Source organism: Xenopus laevis, chromosome 1S (assembly GCF_017654675.1).
Source record: "Xenopus laevis strain J_2021 chromosome 1S, Xenopus_laevis_v10.1, whole genome shotgun sequence".
NCBI lineage: Eukaryota > Metazoa > Chordata > Amphibia > Anura > Pipidae > Xenopus > Xenopus laevis.
This window is the reverse complement of record NC_054372.1, coordinates 139,034,983-139,059,577: the sequence shown is the minus strand read 5'-3', so window position 1 is coordinate 139,059,577 and position 24,595 is coordinate 139,034,983. Positions and strand designations below refer to the sequence as shown.

The 24,595-nt window shown below is 37.1% G+C and overlaps 1 protein-coding gene across 2 annotated transcripts in view; it reads left to right on the top strand.

Annotated features, from left to right (window-relative positions):
- LOC108707095 (tetratricopeptide repeat protein 28) overlaps nt 1-24,595 on the top strand; it is a 354,710-nt gene that overhangs the window by 213,378 nt on the left and 116,737 nt on the right. For both annotated transcript variants that reach the window (XM_018244049.2, XM_018244051.2), the window contains one exon: nt 12,025-12,532. In XM_018244049.2, coding sequence (XP_018099538.1) covers nt 12,025-12,532 — 508 coding nt within the window. The remainder of the gene's footprint in view (nt 1-12,024; nt 12,533-24,595) is intronic.

The window sequence follows — 24,595 nt, the reverse complement described above, 5'->3', positions numbered from 1 at the left end:
AAAGCTGTAAAAGGCAATATTCATTAAAAAAATATATATATTCCAGTGTATAGCAGAGGGTTTTACACTGATTAGTGTATGTGCCTTACTTCTTGTGATGGTTCCCTGGATGCTCCGTCTCCGGCACCCTGTATATATCCAATGTATTGTGAAGTATGGGAATCATTCACGACAGCAGGTTAACTGCAATTATGCTGCTTATTGTGTCACCACACGACATGTTTCGGACCTATTGGTCCTTTTTCAACTACTTTTCAAAATACTTTTATTGTGGGTCACACACACACACTACATGTTTCGGGCTAGGCACTTCAAGGGCCTAGCCAGAAACATTTAGGGGGTTAGTTATCAAGTTCAGTATTTCTAAGATAAAAATCCGAGCAACTCAGAATTCCCGAATGGACCTTATATATCATCCAAAAAAATAGGTTCATGCAAAAACCTGAAAACTTCGGACCTTTGCCCGAAAAGTTTTTCGGACATTTCCGCAAAAACAAAAATCCCCAAAATCATCAGATATCGGTACTGACAGCAGCGTAGTCACTGGGACCTTCCGCATTGACTAATACAGGGCATCATGAGCTTTGAGATTCGCAGTTTTCATACCATTGGACTTTAATAAATCCCGAAAAAATTCAGATTTTTTTTTTTTAAGGACCGAAAAATCTGAATTGTTTGGATTTCAGGTATTCGGCGCTTAATAAATAACCCCCATTTGTGTGTGACCCACTTCCTCAATAAAAGTATTTGCAGCTAAAAGTACTGCCTTGGACTCGTCCTACGTACTATATTTAATCTTGGATGATCCATTTGGTATATCAGCACAGGATACCCTGTGGGATGAGCCACATTTCCTAATTGGTAAACAACAGTAAAACTTATTTACACTTTTGGGGGTATTGTTTTCCTTTAACATACCAATATGAAAAGGATCATTGTAATGTAATGCAAAGTCTTTATTTATTGCTCACATCTAGTAACCCAGATTTCTTTTTAAACTGCTGGCCAGTAAATGCCACCTGCTGCTTGTCTGCTTTGGGTTAGTAGACAAGCAACAAACCTGAGACCATTTCTAACATTACCCTATAAGTGTTTAGACACCCATGCACATTGTTTGAAACAGTGATGGGTACTTAATTGTCCAGGTTCCAGTTAGATATTCCCCTGTGTTGCAGACAGTTGTTGCGAATCAATGGGCATTAAAAACATTTGCTCATCACTGCTTCAACAGTATGACTGTTATAAATGCCACCTTGCCAACAGGCACCCCTACCAGAGTGTTTGTCTTGTGTTCCCAATTTTTACTCTATACTTTCTTCCCTTTAAACATTTTTTTTTTGTTTCAATATTTCTTTATTGCAGAAATTCAATATTTACAACTCAGTGCAGTGATAAGAAAGAGAAAAAAAAAAAGTCCATGTATACAAGCATTGAAATCAACAGATTGCAATAAAACACAGTACACACAATACGACTAACCGACACATGAATAGGTGCTATAAGCCACTGAGAATGTAAACATATCAATAACCCTTTAAACATTTTTATCCATCCCATCCCCCCCAATTATATTTTATGCTTCTTTTATTATGTAAATTGTATCAAAACTTTTTAACCTTTTAAAATAAGTGTGCATTGCAAGTAATTTTGTATTGATTAGAGGACTGCATCAAAAACCTTTTGCAAATGGGATTACTGCATTAGTCTTGATTTATCCCCAGTGTGGGGTTATATCATATCCCCAATGTCATCTTTTTGCTCTGCAGTTTTGCCCTACAGTGGTTAATGTATCATAATGAATCATAAAGCCCATAAGGATCATTTTTATACTGTAACATTTGTGTCACTGCTCACTGTTGATATTCTCTGGAAAACACCCATTAGTCCCTTCTGTAAGCGCAATGCATCTGATTATGGTTTGGTTAGAAAGTGTGTAAAGCAAGAAGGTGGAATTGTTTGGCAAGGTTGCCATGATGTATGACTCTAGGAACATTCCACTTTGCACCATTCATCTTCAAACAGATGACATTCATGCTCCATTTTGGAATGTTTACATTTTAGTGCAGTTTGGAGAAGCAGTGTATCTGAAACTATTTAAAACGAAGGGCAGACAAATCTGTATTTCAGTGAACTGATCACATAGTATGAATATTTTTCAAAATGACGTTTGATTTCTCTCTGGATACCTGAGCACAATTTGTTCTGCTACAATACTTTTTTTTTTTTTTAGATATGTGATACATCAACCTATTTTTTATATCATACTACTTTTGAGTTGATCATATTTTTAGACAAAAACATTCCATTCTATGAATTAGGTCACATAAAAGGAGAAGTTCATCTTTGTATTAATCTAAAGCAAGTTATAAATAGACCTATTGTTAGTAACTTTTAGTTGGTCGTTATTATTTATTGGCTGTGGCTTTTTATTTAAAATGATTTCTGTTTTTTGGGTCAACTAACCCTGCCACAAAATGGATTAACTGTGCAGCTTCCCTTTTATTGTTATTGTGTATCTGTATTTTCAGGCCAATTTCTTCTATTTAGTTATTAAGGATAATAGCATTAGCACATATGGAGCTTTGTTGCCTTTGGAAATTCTGCATGCTACAAATCTTTACATTGGTGTCAGTGGGATCTCCAGCGCTAAAGCATATGCATTGTACCAGAGAAGGATTGTTCTTCTCAAACATTTTAGCGCCAGAGATTCCAAGTGACAACAATGTAAAGGTATTTTCTGGAGATTTTTTGCCATGGGTAGCACACACAGGTCTTAGACACTGGCCAAATAACCCCTAGCAACCACGTAAAGTCAACCATAAATTTCAGCATTGCTGTTACATTATGTTTTTAGTGGACTGATGTACTACATACCTGCTAAAAGCCATATTTGATTGGCCATGGACTCAATAGACAAATGGTTTACAACCTTCTTAGAGCATGTTTGCTGATATCATCATCATTTATTAACACCAACCTTGTTAAATAAAATTCCTTGCAACGTGCACCAAATGAATGAGCTTATGTCACAAAGGGGATGTGTTTCCCTTTAAAGACGCCCACCTATATTCTATAATTCCACCTTTATTCCAAAGCAAGTGGCACACTGTTCTGCTGAGCCCTACCTGTTTCCTGTACCCACAGTTTGTGCTTCTTGGGCTTTATATTTTTTTCCTTTGCAGTGGAATGTGTTGGAAACGTCCAAGTACTCTTTTTTTTTTTTTTTTACTTTTAATCCTTCTAGCTGTGTGTAATATGTGTACTATATATATATATATTTATTTTCAAACAATATCTCGTTATTTTACCCCATATGAAGCAAACAATTTCTTATAGAACTTTCTAGTGTAGATATTAGAAAAAAATTCTAACAGTTTCTCAACGCTTCAATAGATTTTCCTCCTCCTTTCTGAATTAAGCAGCCTAAGGCTTAGGTTGGCATGTCCTATCTTGCTTTCTTCATAATCTCAAACATAGAGACAATTTTCACTTTTCATTATGCATTCCACATTATTTAATGTCCTAATGGGGATGGAAATCTCAAGGCACTTAAACTTTTACATCATTAATCTTTTTTTATTAACCCACTTTTCATTTTGGGAATAGCTGATGGAAGTTCTCTGTCGTTTTTGGGCTTTGGCAGTCCTACAAACCCACTGGGAAATAACTACAGTTTATACTAACCTGTGCACACAAATGTATACTTAGTGAATGTTCTAATTCAACTGCAATTTGTGTCAACACATACAATTTCAGGTTCCTCTGGATACAACACCATCCTTGCTATTACCCCACATTGATAGTTTAAATATTTAACGGTTGTATTCACAAATGTTTAATTGTCTTTTATAGATGCAGGACAACTAAAGCTTAACAAAGAATACCTCTAGACATGCTAGACATTGCCTTTTAGACTAACTTTAAAAAAAAGTTACAATACTATACTGATTATTAATTAGTAATTAATTCAGATCATATGGTATAGCATCAAGTGCATTCTGCAACATAATAAATTAATGATCAGCCCTGTGGCATCAGCTTCTGCAACAGATGTAACCTAATTTTCTGTTAATGTTTTCATGGGTTGTTTGCCAATCCCTAAATTTAGCAGCTCAACAACGGCCCAGAGCACACTGAGCATGTGCAGTGTCACTGACATGGAAAATAATGGCTTAAAGGAAAAGTATACCCCCCGAAATTAATACAGAAACAGATAGTTTTTATCATATTATGTGGCATATTAAAGGAATAGTTCAGTGTGAAAATAAAAACTGGGTAAATAGATAAGCTGTGCAAAATAAAAAATGTTTCTAATATAGTTAGTTAGCCAAAAATGTAATGTATAAAGGCTGGAGTGAACAGATGTCTAATAAAACAGCCAGAATCCAACTTCCTGCTTTTCAGCTCTATAACTCTGAGTTAGTCAGCGACTTGAAGGGGGGCCACATGGTACATTTCTGTTCAGTGAGTTTGTAATTGATATCCAGCATTCAGCTCAGATTCAAAAGCAACAGAAATGACCCATGTGGCCCCCCCTCAAGTCTCTGATTGGTTACTGTCTGTAGCCAGGGCAACCAGTCAGTGTAAACCAAGAGAGCTGAAAAGCAGGAAGTAGTGCTCTGACTGACTTGTTATACATGAAATCACTCCAGCCTTTATACATTACATTTTTGGCTAACTGACTATATTAGAAACATTTTTTATATTGCACAGCCTATCTATTTACCCAGTTTTTATTTTTACACTGAAAAATTCCTTTAAAGAATTTTACCTAATTTTAATATATATATCAGTAAATATTGCTCATGACATTGAGCCCCTATTTTATGATATTCTCTGTGCTGCCTCAGAGATCACCTGACCAGAAATACTGCAGCTCTAACTGTAACAGAAAGACGTGTGAAAGCAAAATACAGAACTCTCTCCATTAATTGGCTCATGTGATCTAACATGTTTGGTTTATTTGTGTTCACCGTGATTTGTTGGATCCCAGGGGGCAGCCCTTATTTCTTAAAATGGCAATTTTCTAATTAGGATTGGCCAATGGCACATACTAATAAAAAGTATATTATTATGAAAATGGTTTATTTACGTGAAGCAGTTTTACATATTAGTTGTCCAGGCAAATACAATAAGATATGGGCTGATTGGATTGACTCTACTACCTAAAGGAGGATTACCTAGAGGGAAGTTATTAATTTTGTTAGGCTGAGTCATTTAATACTTGGTTAAAGGGACTCTATTTGTAGTCTGACATGGCAAAGGATTTTACCTTTGTATAGGAGATGCAGGTAACATATACTGTACCCCCCTTTACTTTTCCGTACCCCTTGAAAAAGTTAAATAAAAACTGTTAAGACACTGTTAAAAACACTGACACACACATGTATAATTTAGAGGGATTGCAACATCTCTGATGAGAAAATAAGAACTTCCATTGGAAAAAGACTGCTCGTCCCATGAATAGATTTCTGGGGATGGGCATGGTTTCTAAAAGGTTTCTGTATCCCTTTAAGATAGGAAAAGTTGGTCTTTCCCCCCACATATCTGTAACTGTTGTACCCAGAAAAACAGGATAAAAATAATAAATAAATAAATAAATAAAGCTCTAGGCTTACTGATGTTAGAGGGTGTGGTATCCCAAGTGCTGCAATGATTTCTTTGGAGAAAAATTAATAACATTTGTTTCTGTGGTTTAAACAAGATGGGCTTCTATAATATTATTGCAGGAAGCATGGAGGAACATCTTATTTCTCTCCTATTTCTGCAGGCTGTTTCCTTTTAACAGTACCTGCGATAGGAGGTCACCTCCAGTTCAGGAATTATTACTTGCCATTGGTAATAATAAAACTGTCTTGCAGCAAAATAAGTTGAACTCGGAATGTCACGGAAATACTAATCTTATTTATTGCTGAAGCAGTAATGAGACTTCAGATGACCACCTTTACCCAAAAATACTGGTACTAGAAATGAAAATAAGTATTTCCTTTAATATCACATTGTATATAGTACGATCAAGGACTTTTCAGAAGAACCACTTTCATTCAGACTCAAAAATGCAGAGAAATAGCTAGTTTTGTAAGTCTGAAGAAAAGCTGTATATAAAGGAAAGCAAGTAAGATATATAGATTGTTCAGTTTCTCCTCTGTGATCAAGTAAGTATGTAACATTTACTGTATATACAGTATGTATTTTAGGTTTTTAAATTGTTGTCCAATAAAAAGTGTATTTATCAGTCAAAATAGCTCTTTAAAGAGCCAATATATCTTCATTTTAAATTTTCCCTAATGTTTTGCTTGAAAGACATTTTGTTTTATACATATGAAGAACATTTTGTAAAAGTTTTACTGACTTAGCCTGCAGTTTTTCTAAGCAGCTAGTCACTTATTGCAAGAAGTCCTGATCAGGACCTCCATTGTGTTTACAGGAAGTCAGAAGACATCACTGGCGACATGGCCACTGGCCAGTCAAACAGGCCATATATTTGTGGCTCTAAATTTTCTTAAGAGGCAATGTGGATATTTCTCTGGTTGTCTGACTAATTTGTTTCAAGTCCCCTTTTGATGCCCAATATTTAAACAAGCCCTCCCCCAGTGGAAGACATTTGCAAACATTGCTAAATCATGTATTTAGCTTATTTATAATGTGTAGGATATTAAAAAAAAATGTTCATGTTCATGGCCAAATCTTGCTCTTTTTGACCTGCATGATGGTGTCCAAGTATCCAAGAGTGCCATTCTTTCCAAACCTTTTTGAACTGGCTTCAGGCTGGGTTCCCAACAACTAAGGCTCTGATTAGGAAGGAAGCCTCATCATTTGTGAACAACTGCCCTAAGTCCAATTCTCTTGGAATATCTGAAGGTCTAGCGTTCTCATAAAATGTACAAATAGAGAGGGGATTGTACATTCCATAGTGCCTTTATAAGTTATTTAGCATCTGTTCAAGTGCATGTCATTTAAAAAAAAAAAAAAGAGTTTTTAGTTAACGTTGTGATCATAAAATGGTCAGGACACCATACCTTTTCAAGGTAAACCCCATATGGTGGTCTTAACTATTTACATCATAGGCTGCATGGTAGCATTTCATGGAAGAATTGTTACCACTGCTTTCTTTAACTGCATGAATAAGAGACAGTTGCATTTTTTTAAACTTTTAGAAGTACACAAGGACTGATCTGTGAGCTGGGAAGGTACTACTGGGGGTGCATTATTTTAGCTGGAAGATGAATTGTTCTGGTATGTTACTGCAGACTGTCTGCTTTTCTTCTCAGTACTAAAGATATATAACAGAGTAGATCCCAGACTGCTTAAAAATATTTTATTATACTGTATATACAATAAGGTAGTGCAGCATTGGGAGGGAGATGGCCCTCCCTACCACAAGTGCTTACAGACTGTGAGATAGCACATTATCACAATATCCTGCCTTCTTGTAAATGATGGACGTAATATTTCTTTTATAGCTGAACATCAAGCAAGCTACGTTCATACATTATAATGCCTCAAATAGTGATGCAATAAATGACAATAAAAAAAAAGAGATAAATTGGTGGCCTGATTTTTAATCTCAGGATAAGACATAACTTATTTCCCTGGCTGTGCTGGACTTAATTTTTCTCTATCACAAAAGATGTACTTTAGAGTGATATGCTACATAAGCAATGTGCAAATGTACCGAAACATTTAAAATTCAGATCTTCATTATGTCCCCAGGGAATACTGTTTCAAACCATCAGAACAAAAAGAGTCCCTCTTGAGAAGGTGACAATGTGGGTTACTATATTCATGTGAAACTCATTTCAGTACCTGTCATGTGATTTTTTTTTTTCTCAAAAAAAGTGTTTGCTTTCTATTGTGTTTTGACTGCTAGAATTCAAACTGCTATCTCAGCTGCAGCTTTCAGCCTCTTATACCTACCTCTATATAACAAGACGGGTGCTTGATAAGTCATGTTTAATTGCTTTGTTTTCTTAATACTTCATGAAGACATGATACGTTTTAGGGTATTTAGTATGAAAATAATAGATTCAATTTATAGCTGTTAAAAGGACAGTAACAACATAAAGTGAAAACATTTATTTTACATTTATAGTGTATAGCAGTGTGTCCAACATCAGCAAAGAAAAAGTTTCCTGGCAGCAGGATTCTTATTTTACATACCTGTGAATGACATTTGTCCTTACTTAAAGGAAAAGTGCAGCACCTTTACGTTTGGGTGTTCTGTACCAGCCCAAGGCCACTGCATTAGAGTGCTGATGCAATAGGTTGGAACTAAAACATTGCTCCACCAAAGTGAGTCTTAAGTCCTCCACTTCAAGACAAGAGATGGGCAAAACTAAGATTGGCTCCTTTGGATATTTTCGGTTTCTAATCTTCCTGATACATGTAGGTCATTCTGCTAGGGAGTCAAAAAGCAGGCGTAGTCAGGAACATGCCAGCAGTTAGTCATTTGCGAGAATTTAAGAATAATATGGACTGGAGTTTATAGTTTTAATTTCGAGCATCTATTATCTATCTATCATCTATCTCTCTCTCTCTCTCTCTCTCTCTCTCTCTCTCTCTCTCTCTCTATAGCTCTCTCTATATCTCTCTCTCTATCATGTATCTCCTATCTATCTATCTATCTATCTATCTATCTATCTATCTATCTATCTATCTATCCATCATCTATATATCTATTTATCTATCAGCTACACTTTGTGTATTTTCCCATACTAACTTACCCTTCCCCGTCAATTCCCCAACATTGAATGTTTGTATTTACATTATCCTATGAAAAGCAAGAAATAAAAGAGATTAAAAGAAAAGCAACAAATGAAGAGACATGGAATGATGCGAATGATATGCTGGCTCTGTATAAATAAGTGATAATAATAATAATAATGGTAATGTTCCTTTTTGGCTTGACAGATAAATATCTGCATATATACTAAGACAAATACTTAGCACATGTTTTATCACTTTGATACTGATATGATACAAGAGGTTTTGAGTGATTTAAGTGATAATTATTCCATTTTAGTTGAAAATTTTGTACATTAACACACATTAAGGACTTCCCTCATGTTTAATCAGTTAATTACAACGATGCCTTAAATTGGTTACTGTAAGTTTTTGAATGTCACATTGTAATAATTACAATTAATTTATATTGGGGCTTCTATTTAAATCCAAATGTATCTATCCACTTTACACGTTCCTCGTTTAATTGCCTTTTTCGTTGACACAGAGGTTAACCAAATTGTTCACATGCATTATTCATGGGATTAGCTGATTATTATGGCATCTCATTTTACTATTAAAATACGAATGAAGTCAAGCTGAAATGTTTGCTCTTAGCAGTTTTCGAGAGCCTGTGATTCATTTGGAAGTTGACTTGTTTTGCATTTTCCTTGCTCTGATAATCACTCTCTTATTGAGGATCACATGGCATGCTTTCTATATACAGATGCTATTGTACTGTGTATTACTGCAGTTGCAGATTTCAAATTTAATTTTAAATAATGATATGCAAACTGTCCCATAGGAAAACAGTTATCGGTATCTGGTCTTTAAAAAGGTAAAGTAAATTATAAAAAATAATGCACATCTTTTTACAAGGCAACGTATAATGAGCATCAAACAGCAGCATATTTTTGTCTCACCATGATTTTTTGGGAGTCACCCTGATGTGCCCCCCTCAACCTCTCCCCCGCAGTAACAAGTAGCAAGAAGATAGGAACGACACACAAGGCTATTCAAATAGGGGACTAGCCCCTTGTGCGTTTATTGCATCACAATGTTTCGGGGGCGTTCCCCTTCGTCAGGTGATACAGTCACATATGTATGTGAGTGATATAAATGGGCTGGAGAGAGTGCAGAGACTAAGTGCAAGTAAACTGGTTAGAGGGATGGAAGACTTAAATTATGAGGATAGACTGTCAAGGTTGGGGTTGTTTTCTCTGGAAAAAAGGCGCTTGAGAGGGGACAAATAGCAGGGGACTTTTTTACCCATAAAGATGATCACCGTACCAGAGGCCACCCCTTCAGGATAGAGGAAAATAACTTTCATTCAAAACAGTGTACGTGGTTCTTCACAGTGAGGACAGTGAGGTTGTGGAATACAATGCTATATGATGTTGTGATGGCTGATTCTGTTAATACCTATAAGAGTGGTTTGGATGATTTCTTGGACAAGCATAATATCCATGGCTATTGTGATACTAAAATCAATAGTTAATGTATGGGGATATATAGTTTATGTGAGTGTATGAGGAGTCAGTGTGTGTATGTATGGATGCTGGTTTTCATTTGGAAGGGTTGAACTTGATGAACTTTGGTCTTTTTACCACCCGATCTAACTATGTAACTATTAAGCAGCACCTACTACAGTGGGATAGAGAGGTGGGCTTCCACTTGGAAGAGTATGCAAGGCACAAGGGAGCTCTATATCTACCACTTGCATTGTTACAATATGGCACAAGGCACACAGTATTTATGGAAGATAAAAAATGTCTGTAAATAATTAATTCATGACATGCTATTTTACTGCCAGATACCACATATCAAATGAAAAATATTCTATTCTATTTTTATACTGAACATTTCTTTTAAGGCCCTAGAACACCGGTAATTTGCCTGATTGTAAGACTCAGTGAGTTCCTGGGGATTCTAATATCTACTATTGACTCTTGGTCTCTTCTCATTTATGCTGATCTGCTCTCCGTCCAGACCCGTGCCTGACCTTTGCCTAATTCTCCATTTTGGCCTAAACGTGCCACCTTTAGGTTACTCCTAATGACAGTGTGTATACAGTAGCTCAATTTAAGCATTCACAATTCGGGACCACTATATTATTTTATTATGAAAGCATCCAGTTTGACTTTTTTAAGCACTTTTTCAGGATTTCCAGAGCTCAGGTGGGACAGTAAGAGAGTCATTTTTGCAGAACAGCATTTGCAAAGATGTTGGGTGTTTTTTTTAAAAGAATTATTTAAATTTTTGGGTTGACTTACAAAGCTGAGAAACATCACTCATACAGGGTTTTTTAACATGATTTTATTGAGACGTTGTAAATATATTATTTAATACATTAGTTTAAAAATGTGTTATTGAAGTGATCTTCTGTGAAATCACCACCGTTCAGAAATGTGTCTGTTTTGGGCTTTGGGATTTTATGTGATTCCGCTATGCACTGCATCTTGCTCATAGCAGGGAGGACATTCAAACCATTTATATCTCTGCTCTAATTGTCAGGAAACTAAAGAAAACCAACTAGAATGCCTTAAACTGCATTGTATCCTGAAAATGGAGTGGAATGTGTGTCTCTTTATGCTCTTATCTGAAATTATCACATATAATTTAATTTATATAGAAGTCTATCGCTAACCTTAAACGTGAAAGAAAAATATTTTATATTGATTTACAAGTCATTACCATGTGTCAGAGCTTATGTTGTAATTAAATTGCCTAAGGGAATCCTGGTGGTGGTGTTCCATATTGGAAGCAGGTACAAATTGTGTTATCTTGCCAACTTTCGTATCTAATTAGCTGCAAATTATAGTTTTATAGCTGAGCTGTTACTGTGTCTTCTTGTGCCAGAAATCCTGTTTATTTATTAGTCTATTCCACAAAAAAAGAAAAACTGAATGCAATTAGATTTGCACATGAAAAAAATGTTACTACTATTGTGGCACCATTGTTTTATTTGGAAATATCCACCAAACACCAAGGGCAGTGTTCATCCTTTTGCATTATTACTGGTTGACAATTAGCCACTCTGAAGACAGTTACCCTAAAGAAATGGCACAGAAGGGGGGGGGGGTTTGAGGGGCAATACTAGGTACTATAGTATTATGTACTATTCTAGATAAAGACAGTTGTGGTGTTCTAGGTATATTTATTAAGCAATTATGTATATTTTAGAGGTCTTTAAAACATGTATTATACTGTATGTATTGGGATTTAAGACCATTTTCAATAGCTCTGTATTGGTGTTTCTTGAAGTAATGAGTACAATTCACATATATATTTTTTTTCCTATAGGCAGCATCATCTGCCTTGAGCAGCTTGGGTCATGTCTACACCGCGATCGGAGATTACCCCAATGCACTGGCGAGCCACAAGCAGTGTGTACTCCTAGCTAAACAATCCAAAGATGAACTTTCTGAAGCAAGAGAACTGGGCAACATGGGAGCAGTCTATATTGCTATGGGGGACTTTGAAAATGCAGTCCATTGTCATGAACAACATTTAAAAATTGCTAAAGAACTTGGAAACAAACGTGAGGAAGCCCGGGCTTACAGTAACCTTGGCAGTGCCTTTCACTACAGAAGAAACTTTGACAAAGCAATGTCCTACCACAATCATGTGCTGGAACTTGCACAGGAATTGCCGGACAAGGCAATTGAGATGCGAGCCTATGCAGGTTTAGGGCATGCTGCGAGATGTATGCAGGATTTGGAGAGGGCTAAACAATACCATGAACAGCAGTTATCCATTGCAGAGAGTCTCAAGGACCGGGCAGCTGAAGGAAGAGCTTCTTCTAATTTGGGTAAGTAGGAGTCTAGATCCACTAACCTTGACTGATTTATATAAAGTGGTCTTGTTATCTAATCCAGAATGGGATAATGATCACTTTGCTACAATGCTGTTAATTTAGATGTCCAACATTTTTTCTCCTTAATCCTCTAAAATCTGTACTGCTAAATATACCTTAGATATGGTGCATGGCCCTGATTTTATCAAAAGAATGGTGGTTAAAAAGTAACATACCGATCTCTTCCTCAACCCAACAAACACACTCTTCTCAATACTGAGTGTAAAGGTTTGGAAGCCATGCTGTGCAGTGCTTGCGGCAATGTAACAGGTGCAAAGTTTGCTCCAGGTCTGGAAACCTGGCCACCCAAAAACAGACCTTTTGTAGATCTGTATTTTGAACTCAAACTCAAAATCTGATTGGTTGTTTGTAGATACTAGAACAGGAGCAGACACTGTGGCTATTATTACATTCCCTCTATAAGCTTTGTATTAAAGAGAAATACACATTAAAATGTAACTTTGAGTATTTTTTATTTAGATGTTTTTTTATTTGATATTATTTTGTTTTTTGCGGCTGTAAGGCTTGAGACTGTAATGGGCCGATTCACAAAGGGTGGAATATCGAGGGTTAATTAACCCTCGATATTCGACTGGGAATTAAAATCCTTCGACTTCGAATATCGAAGTCGAATGATTTTAGCGCAAATAGTGCGAGGAATAATCCTTCGATCGAACGATAAATCCCTTCGAATCGAACTATTCGAAGGATTTAAATCCAACGATCGAAAAAACTTAGGCAAGCCTATGGGGACCTTCCCCATAGGCTAACATTGAGTTCGGTAGCTTTTAGATGGCGAACTAGGGGGTCGAAGTTTTTTCTTAAAGAGACAGTACTTTGACTATCGAATGGTCGAATAGTCGAACGATTTTTAGTTTGAATCCTTCGTAGTCGAAGGTCGTAGTAGCCCATTCGATGGTCGAAGTAGCCCAAAAAACACTTCAAAATTCAAAGTTTTTTTACTTCGAATCCTTCACTCGAAGTTAGTGAATCGGCCCCATAGACTGCATTGTTGAGGTCAAACTTGAAAAGCTAAATAGTAAAAATGATTGTTCCTTAGCATTACTGATTAAACTTGATTTGACTGTGAACTTCCCCATTACAGTAGTAAAAAAATATTTTGGTTACAGAGACATGCTTGCTGATTTTCTAAGCAAGTAGATATGTACTGTTTGCTATGTTCATTGATCACACATCTCCATAGACTGTGCTCAAGGTGGCTTAGTCTGAGCAGAAACAATTTAGTTCCATTTTCACTGAATCAGTCGGAATGAGGCTTACAAGGCAGTCCCTAGTGTTTTCCCGAAATGAGCATTCAAACAAATCCTACAGTGCAGCTGCTGAAGTGCTCTAAAGGGAGATATAATATGCTCTGATTGTGATAGTTGAATCTAATAGACTAGAGGCATGTTGTAAGGCTTCAGACCTTTTGCTACAAGGATGTCTGGATTATGACCAGAATTCCATGCTGTCAGCATACTGAAAGCAGATGGCATTAGTTGAGCTGTCTTGTAAAATTTCTGGCTTGAACTTGCTTGATAAATGCCCAATAAACTGGATCAATTAGTCTGCATTAGGAAGTAAGTGGAAAATTAGTGTGTACCAAAAAACCATAAGGATGTATAAATGTGTGTATATAATCAGGGTCGGACTGGGCCGGTGGGGAAAGAAACATGATAGGCCCAGCTGACCCAGACCTGCTCCCTGCCCTGGGTGCTGCACCCTTACCTCCCCCCTGGCCCCAATCGCTCCTGCAATTGGTAAGGGTATGTGCAGTAGAGGGGGGTTGCGGCTAGGGCGGGAGGTGTGTGATTGCCCCGAAGCTGCAGCTCTGGTGGACCACGGACCCCCCAAGTCCAACATGATATGTAACGGTTTGTGTATTTTTATGAGTGTCTGTCTATTTATCTGCTACACAGGGGTGATCGATGATTACACTTATTTATAACACACAATAAGTGAATAACAATTTCTGTGACGATCAAGAAAATACATAATAAGGCACAGAAAAGTCATATTGTTTATGGAAAAATGCAATAGAACAATGTACAGATTAACAAGCCTGGGAAGTTTCTGGGTCTGGCCCATAGGAACAATTTGGCTGAGAGTAACACACCTTTCACATGCTTCATACATTCCAAAACAGGGAGAAGAAGCAGAGAGTTCACACATAGTTCCACTTGAATAATTTAAAGAGTAAAATGAAAATGACATATAAATTCTGTTTGTTGCTAGTGGTAACGCAAGCACATTGGCTCCGCTGGTGGAAGAGTAAATCCTCAGTAGACCGGGGCAATGTGCAGTACATACAAAACATGATTATCAATATAACTGTACTGTGTGCTCTGCAGCCTTTCCTATTCTGCTTCTATTACCAACCAAATCCTGCTCCTCCCCTCATTCTAAATATTTCTCCAACCTCTCCCTGACCTCAGAAGAGGCCTATTTAACAGCAGGGTTCTTTGCTAATATGTTGCTTTTATAGCAGCAAAGTATATTTTAATTGTTAAGGGTACAAGCTCACAGATTGCAAATCAGCTCCTGAGAGTGGTTTGGAAGGAGAATTATTCTGACCCTTTTCTTTGATTCCAGCAGTTTAATTTAGTTTTTTATGGCTATATACATAATTTATAAGAAGGGTTGACTTGTGAAATGTTGAAATGTTCAATAAAACCTATTGTACAAGTTGCACAGGCAGCCATTTGTATCCTTTTATGTGTGTATCTTTTAGGCTTTATGCACACTGATGGCTTTGATCTTGTTCCAGGCAGTCCAGCTAGAATTTGGATCAGAATAGGTAGATCTCATAGAGAGTTGACTTTCATTGCAGTTAAGTGTGTGGTTTGAGTATGTGGGTTGCAGACGTGTATTATGCAAATGTGCTCCAATATCCAAGTTGAGTGTTATTGTCAGAGTATATGACTTCATATCAAGTCATTGGGTAAAGTTCTTGGCATGCAGTCTGGGCAAGCTAATACAGATTCAGCAACAGTGCCATTTAACTATAGACTTAGGCTTCATCGCATGAGCTTACTTTATTCTAACCCTTCACATACAATGTGTTGCAATGTATTGTGCTGTAGAACTAGGCCTGTTTTATTTTAAAAGGGATTTATTATTTGAAAGAATGCCATTTGGTTTCTTGGAATCCTAATCTGAGTGTCCATATTGTGAATTTAGACAGTAAAAGCCAAACTGTTAAACATTATCCGCAATCATTTGGAGAAAGCTGTAAGATAAACAGAGCGCATAAGAGTGCTTTGAAACAATGGTTTACAAGCTATCCACTCAGACTGGAAAAGAAAAATCTGCTAAGAGCCATTTGTAAGGAAGATGCATAAATAACTACTTTATCTACTAATGCAGCAATGTGTTATGGAGGATAGCAGCCCTTGCTCACGCACAGACACACACTTTTGTACCCCAGTTCCACATTATTATAACCTGATCTAATTCTAAATTCCACTGAAATATTAATTCTGCTGTTCACGCCGATTACTTATACATCTGTCACTGGAATAGTCTGCATCATATCAGGAAGCCGAGACCATAAAGAGCATTCAGGTTTTATTGCCACAAGATAAAAAATAAGTTTATTATTGGCTCATGATACAGGTATGGTATTTGTTCTGGGATGCTTAGGACTATGGGGTTTTCAGACAAGGGGGGTTTCAATAAAATATTACTAAAAACGTTTCACACTTAAATACAGCCGCATTTATGCAGTTTGGTTACCTTCAAGTACAACCTACTGTCTTAATATTACATCAAACGCTATTCAGGATCATTTGTTTGAATAGCATGTTATGGGAAGTGGCATTGCTGTATTTTGGAGCTTTCTGGATAGTGGGTAATAGATCCCATACCTGTAGTATAACTTTAAAAATGTTTTCAGGATCCTCATTGGTGTTCTTTTTATGATCTCTAGATGATTTTTGTATTAGAGAGGGACAATCCAGATCAAAAAATGCAAGCTCACCCCAAAACAGGCAAATCTTGTGTGACTAGTTTAAACTAGATGTGACATCTAGAGCCTTAAATGGGAAAATTGATTGTAAATATAAAGCTGGAGTTTCTGAGCAATGAACATACCAAATGCCAAAATGGCAATTATATATGCTAATTAGATCTTGTTACGTCTTACATGGGAATGTTCTAAAGCCTTTTTTCTAGGATGATAAGTAGTATCTAGGTTCCCAGTATACTATTATACGTGTTTTTCATTGTAGGGGGTAAGCAGGGGTGTAACATCAGGAGCCCAGCCCCCCCTTAAAAAGAATTTTCCGGCCCCCTTGAGCCACCCCCCTCCTTGTCCATCTACCTCAATAGTTATGCCACTGGGGGTAAGCAAAGGATTTGGATACAAATTACTGATATCAGGTGATTGGCCTGTTACTGTGGAAAACTGGGAGGAAAGATAAAATTAGGTCAAACTTTTTGTCTGTCTCATATTAATTTTGCATATTTATTTCCTCCTCAAGCCCCTCTATTGAAGTTACTAAATTAAAACATAATTGCATTATCGTGCCTGTAGTCTTTTTAACTTCAGTGCGTAATAACTGTATTGCTATACATAAAACGCACAGCATAATGCCATTCTTATCACAGTTCATTTTACATTCACGGTTTTGAATCTGAATTCTAAACATTTGTAATGTACAATGTGATTATTCTCATTTGTGCTGTGTTTGCAAATCCTCTTTTGCAGTTACTTGCTACAGAGCTTTGTTCAAACCACAGGGCAGGGGGGGCATAGTATACAGAAACAATATCTCCTTTAAACTGCTTCTTGCTAGCGACGCACAAAATCCAGGATTCCATTTGGGATTTGGCTGAATCCCATCACGTTTTGCAGGTTCAGTTGTAGTTGAATTGTTTAGTGTTCAAAAATTAAGGATTTGGGGGCATCCTCAAGTGCTCCCGCAGGGCTTGACCATGTGATTACTGTGTCTTAGCCCCAATGTTGTGTCAGCCCCCGTGATATAATCAAGCCATAGGGCCTGCAGAATGGTGGAAAGGTTTCAGGCAGTGGGAAAAATCAGTAAAGGTATGCAGATAAGGACTCTACACTCAATTACTACAGAGTCATTGGAAGATAATGTATTATATTGGGCGCATTGATCCCAGCCTTAACTTGCAATGTATTATCACTGTGCAAGTACAGTTGCCGAAGCTGGAGACTTGTAGAAAACAGAGCAATTGTGATCACTTTGTTAGCATTGCCATTTCTTTGTCTATCCACATTGTCTTGTAAAAAAAAAATATTTTTCTAGGCCTATTATAATAACTGCACTGTTTTGAGACTAAAATGCCATATCAGCATTTCTCTTTAGTTCTTTAGGCAGCTTGCCCTTTAACATCAGGGGTACGAACAAGCTGCAATAAACTCAAATGGCATTCAGTACATTGTAATCGAATCTGTGTGATGGATAGCACATATTAAACTGCAAGATATTACAAGTGATTGCAGTATAGAGGGATTCCCGGCCCAGATGGAGGACGTGTACACTCTTTGAAGGTGAGGTGTGTGACACCAACACTGCAGTGGCAATCGAGCCCCATTCTTGAACAATTTGTTGTATTGCTTTGTCATGCGGTGCTACATGAATGCAGCTTCTCCTCTTATTAAGACTGTCCACTCAGCAGTATATTTGGGTTTCCATAACAACATAATATACCATAGGCACTGAGCATTTGGTACAAAAACACTTTTATATCTCTTGAATGCCGCTTCTAAGTGTTAGCCATTGAAAAAATGCAGAAAATGTAAAGTTTGGTGATACCCTTTATTGGCAAACTGAACTTCTACAGGTTTAACATCAAGCACGGCAACACAGATGTCCCAGTGGCAGCACACTTCTGCAGCAATACCCGCAGCATCAAAGATCTTCGGGTCACAGTTTTAAAGGGTAACTTCAAGACACAACAGGAGCGGAAGGAGTGGGAATTCAAACTCATGAGAAAGTTTAACACCCTAAAATGTGGCCTGAACAGAGACAGGAGTTTTATGTCCAGATATGACTTTAACTAAGGGATATGCCACCTAGAAAAAAAACACAGCTAAGGACAATCTACAACTTAAAAGACACTTTTTAATAGGTTGACTTCACCTCACAACAAGGTGCTGACTGTACTAGTGTCTGCTTCCTTGACTAAAGCTAAAGTGTTTACCCTAGGGGGCTTATAAATATCTGGGCTGAAATATTGTATTATCTTTACAGGTCACAATTCCTATTTGTAGTTTATTTATATGTACCTGTATCTTGTCCAATTCCTAATGTGCACTGTTGTGTTAACCATACCCTATTCTGTCTTGGTCTAGTTCAAGCTATGTGACCTGACTGAATCCAGACCCCTGGACTATTTACAACCCACCCTAATTACTTTTATTATCTCTACAAGTTATCTCTGTCTATTTGTAACTTTCTAATTTACTGCCCATACACCCTTTTTCGTCTTTCATTTGTATTTTGCCTGAAGAAGGAGCCTGTGTGCTCTGAAAGCTTGCAATTTTTACTTATTCAGTTAGCCAATAAAAGGTATCACCAAACTTTAGTGAATTTACAGGAAGTAACAATTAAAATATATATTTTTTAACATTTAGGGGTTATTTACGATTACGATAAATCCGATTTTTTTCTGGTAGGACTTTTAAAGGGGAAAACAGATTAAGAAAAAAAACAATTTTTTTTTCAATGATTTATTAAGCCTCGATGGTGTTTAATACTTAATGTCCTGTTATTTGGTTTACAACGCATTGCCAGTTAAATAACAATGGGTAATTGCTGCTTTGGTTATTGGTAACATACAGTGCCTTGAAAAGCAATTGAGCCTAACGAAAAAGAATTCTTCACTGTGATATTTACAATTTTAAAGGACAAACAAGTAAGTTTTGAAATATGAGTGATAAAAAATATCACAGAGAAAAACATTGCTCGTAGGCATTGTTATATGGAAGAGAAGTGAGAGGACTGGAAAAGGGGCAAAATAGGTTTTTGCAAGGCACTGTGTCTCTCTTTGTTTCTAGGTGACATGGGGGAACAGAATCAATGCATTTGGAGGGAGGGAATGAGAGTGGGAGGTCAGGAGGTGACCTTGCTGACTAGTAAGCTAAACAGCTGGGATGCATCTCTTGCTGCTGGCACAAGGGAACAGATGTCCAAAGGAGGAAGGAAAAGAGAGGGGGGCTAGATGGCTCATTTATGTTTTACAAAATTCTTGTTAAAAGTTTTTAAAATGCCATACAATTTAATTTAAACAGTCTTGTTTAGAATTTCATTGTTTCAAGCTCTGGACAAGGGATCTGCACTGAACTTTTGATCTAATGGAAGGGAATTAATTCCATATACTGTACAGCACAGTCGTTATGTGCCGTAGAACAGGAGGTGACAAAGAAAGACTATGTGCTGCCATTAGCTGCTTCTGCCAGTGTTTTAATAGGCTTTTAATGTTTAATAGAAGGCGTTTGAGAAGAACTGAGCTCCAAAGCTTACTTAGGGTTCCATATCAACTTTAATTATTCCCATCTTTCTCTGTCCTGTTTGAAGAGATAAAAGAGTAGTCTACATGCTGAATAGGTCAAGTTGTGGCTGTGACATTGGTGAAGATCATCACAAGGTCTGGACTTCTATGTTGCAAAGGAAAAGGGTATAAGGCAGACAGAAATGCTTTAAGACAAGATTTGATAAGGTTATTATGGGTATAAATGTGTGTGTGTGTGTATAGTATATCTAAAGACTTTATTGTAAGGAATGCAAGGTGACTGGAGGCCAGTTAAAAACAATTGGTTTGGGGGTCTATGTGAATTTTTGATTTTGATTGCAGTGTAATCTTTAAACAGTTGCAGAATAAGTCTGTTTGTGTTATATGTGTGTGTTATATGTGTGTGTTATATGTGTGTGTTATATGTGTGTGTTATATGTGTGTGTTATATATTGTGTGTTATATGTGTGTGCCAGGGGACTGTTTACAAGTGAAACCATCACATAGAGATCTCAAACATTTTTTTTATGTCATGCACAGTGTTGGACTGGCCCATCGGCCTATTTCATGGCCATTCCTTATTTCTATGAGAACAAAGAGACTAAATACATGGAATAATAGATTATAGAATGTAAAGAAAAGATACTAGGAGAATAGAGGTTGAGTGAGTGAGAGAAAGAAAATAGTACTGAGTGGGCCCCTGGATTTAAAGTTTTTTGGTGGGCCACTGGTCTTAGGTTTTTTCATGGGCCTCTGGTGTCTTAGTCCAACACTGATCATGCACTTTTCCTTTTTAAGATAGAGCAGGTTTCTTTATACCAACATTCCATGGGGTGGTGGGTTTGCCCCTAGGCTCACCTTGCAATGCTACATGTGACTGACCTCTGCTGCCTGATTTTGCAGAACAGGGTTGCTGTTCAAGGCATAAGCTAGACTAATACTGTAGATAGTATCTCCAGCAACCTAAAGAGGTCAAGCACAGTGAACCTGCAGAATTAACATAACATTGACATCTAATACCCCTCTTTTTGGTCATAAGGATGGATTGCTGGCTGTCTGAAATGATTTCTTAGATACAATCGTTAGATTTCATAAACTGGATTCATAAGGGATGTTTTGTTTCAAAATATCATCAATATTCCTAAAGAATTCATATTATCTTTATCCATCTGAATCAAATGTACAGCATAATCTAGTAATATAGCTAAGAAAATGCAATTTTTGAACACCCTAAGAAGTATTTTGGGGCAGCCTGAGCTCCATCTCTATCAAGCTGACTTCTATATTTGATTATTAAGTGCCAGTATAACTTTAACTATAGAGTATTTTTTGCTTCATGAATGTCAAGGATTTATGAAAACTAAAACCAATCTTAAATTTCAAGACAACCCCAAGATACTTGCCATTGGGCAGAACAGGCATTAGCATGATTATAAAGAAGATTTAGATGACTATGCATGCCTCTGTTTATGGTAAAACTGACCAAATAAATGTCATGTAAAAATACATAAACAAATTCTGTATGTATGTAGCAATTTCTGAAGATTTAAAGTCCTTGGAATTAGCCTTAGTTGATACATTTCAACCTAAAAAGTGACATTTGTGCAACACTGCACCCACCACCTTACACAGCCACGTAAAGCTGCATGCACCACTAGTTACCAATGCACATTTATTTCACTTTTCATCACCTGCTACATTAATTCCACTGAGGAACAGTTCAGTGAATCTACATTTATGCACTGCCTGTCACACAACAAAGCGTCTTTGACAAATGTTCTTGGTGTTTGTATTTTCTGGATGCGTGAAGTCTGATAATTTTGCCCCTGGTAATTTAATAATAGCCATCCATTAATTGTATCTGTACGCAGCTTGTAGCAGGACACTTCAATTTGCAGGATTTTTTCACTTAATGCAAAAGCATTCAATGTTTTAATTATTGTAATTTATCTGCTTCATATTAGATTTGTTCCATACATGGAAAGCACATTGCAGGCAAATAAAATAACGGAATAGTTATAATGTTGCAAACAACCTATAATTGCCTTTATTAAAGGTTCTATATAATGAAATGCTTCTGGTCTGAGACTTATGAAGAGGAGGGAGGCTGCTGTTCTCTGGTGCATATTGTTACTTTCTTCCAGTTGGTTTGCTGCTCTTCCATTCAATTCACTTGTATTTATTAGTTCTTGAGCACTGGGGAATTATCTGGACAGGAACTGCCCTTTTGAAGGCAGTTTGTTGAATTCAGAAAATATATGCATTTCGTTTGTGTCTTCAAGTCACAAAAAAAAAAAAAAACTGCAAACCTTTTTCATGCCTAAACAAATAAAAAATCCACTCAAAACCAGAATTGTTGAAATGTTACACTTTGTATCAATGATAGCATGGGGAAAGTCAACCTCAGACCCTATGGACTGATATTAGGTTTATTACTGCAGATTAAATGACTATTGTTGTTGCATGAGTTGAGTTGGGCTTGTGTAGGCAGTGGTTTTCTTCACTGGTGAGTCAATCTTCTGGTCTGACAGTGCCACATGGGGCAGATGTGTGCGTAGATACAACAGTTGAAAAACACACTGTTTGCCCCTGTCCTAATTCTCTTTAATCCTGCGGAGATTTTTTGAACCCTAAATAAACAATATATTGTAGTTAATGTAAAATAAAAGTACTGGTGAGGTTGATTTCAAGATACAGCACTATCACCTGTTGGAATATTTTGTCCATAATGCAGGGAAAAGCAGAAGGATTCAGACACTTCTTCCAATATGTAATAAAATGGTACTAAGTTTGCCAAGGAGCAGTAACCCATAGCAACCAATAAGATGATTACTTCTAAACTGGTGACCAGTAAATGCTTCTGATTGGTTTCTGTGGGTTTAAACTTGTGGGCAAACTTAGTGCCTTTTATTACATAACCCCATTATTTTTTAATCATTACAGTGTGGCATATACAGTACATTGTCTATAACCCTCAGAACCCTTATTATTATTATTTATATAGTGCTAACATATTTCACATCATTTTACAGAAACAATATATCATTCCCATCAGTACCTGCTCTAGTGGAGTTTGCAATCCAAGTCCATATCATATTCATTATGGTCAATTCTATCAGGAGCCAATTAACCTACTGTATGTTTCTGGAGTGCCCTAACTGGAATTAAACCTAGGAAACAGTTTCAACAGCAGCAGTCTCATCTTCTACTGAACATGTTCGCGTCATTGTATCATTAATGAATTTGGAAAATGTTGATGCAATTAAAGGATTTCTTCTACAGGAACACAAGAATAGACCCCCCCTTGTGTGGCCCCCCATATGAAAGTCTGCCTGCTTTGTCTGTTTACCATGTGTAAACTTTCAAAGGTATCACTACAGAGATTAACTGCCCCCTGCATTGTTTAAACCTCAAATTCAGACTAATCCCTGTATTGTTCACACATGTAATCCCCCTGCATTGTTCATGCATGTGACACCTTTATTGTTTATACTCTTAAACCCTGTACTGTTCACACCTGAGGCCCAAACTGAAACTGCCCACATTGTTCTCCTGTTCATATTCAAAATGCTAATGGGGCACCAGCACTGTGTCACTGTATGTAGTACATTTTAGACTGGTCCTGATGGGCTTCCCTGTCTCCTGCTCTGTTCTGCCTTCCCTATACTCCCTGGGTGTGCCATACTCTGCCTGCCCTATTGTGCTTGGGTGTGCCATACTCTGCCAGTGTCTGCCGTACTCTCCCTTCCCTGTGCTCCCTGTGTGTGACCTGTTCTGCCTGTGGAACATACACCTGGTATTTGCTCTGGGGCTTTATTAACATTTGAAAATTATTGTTAGGGGACCCTAAGGTGTTTAATCATGTGCTGGGGGATGTTGTGTTATCCGGGGGGGAGGAGGTATATATATTTAAAGTGTATGTCTTAATACATATGAGTGATATTCCTGCAGTGAGCACCAACCATTGTTTTTTTTTATAATGTGGACATGGGGTATCAAGTGTGTGGTTTAAAGTGGGTGTGGTCTAAAATCAGGGAGTGTCTAACACTGGCTTCCATTATTGGCCCTCCACCATGTAGACCAGAAAAATTCCATCCCTCTGTACGACAGAAGTTGGACAGGACTGCTGTAGTGTAAAACTGGGGCAAACAGTTGTATCGTTATACTTATTCACACTCTGCCCTTTCATATGAAATGTCTTTTCACTATAATGCAATATCCTTCACTATTGTTCCCTACAGTACAAAAGTGAAATCAATACTACATTTGTGCTTGTACAATAACTCCTGTTGTGCAGGCTATATAGCACAGTTATGCCAGTACAAATGATTCTGCATTGCTTCTCCTTCTGGGAGTGTGGGCACAATGCATGAAGTCACATTTACATATCTTAATGACATAAAAATTCATATATTGTATGTGAATATGAACATTGCTTTTTTGTGATTCTCAGGTGTAATTTAAAGGGCCTCCTTATCTTTTCTTCTTCTTTTATCCTTCTTTCTTATTTGAACCGATCAGTTTCCTGAAGTGAAT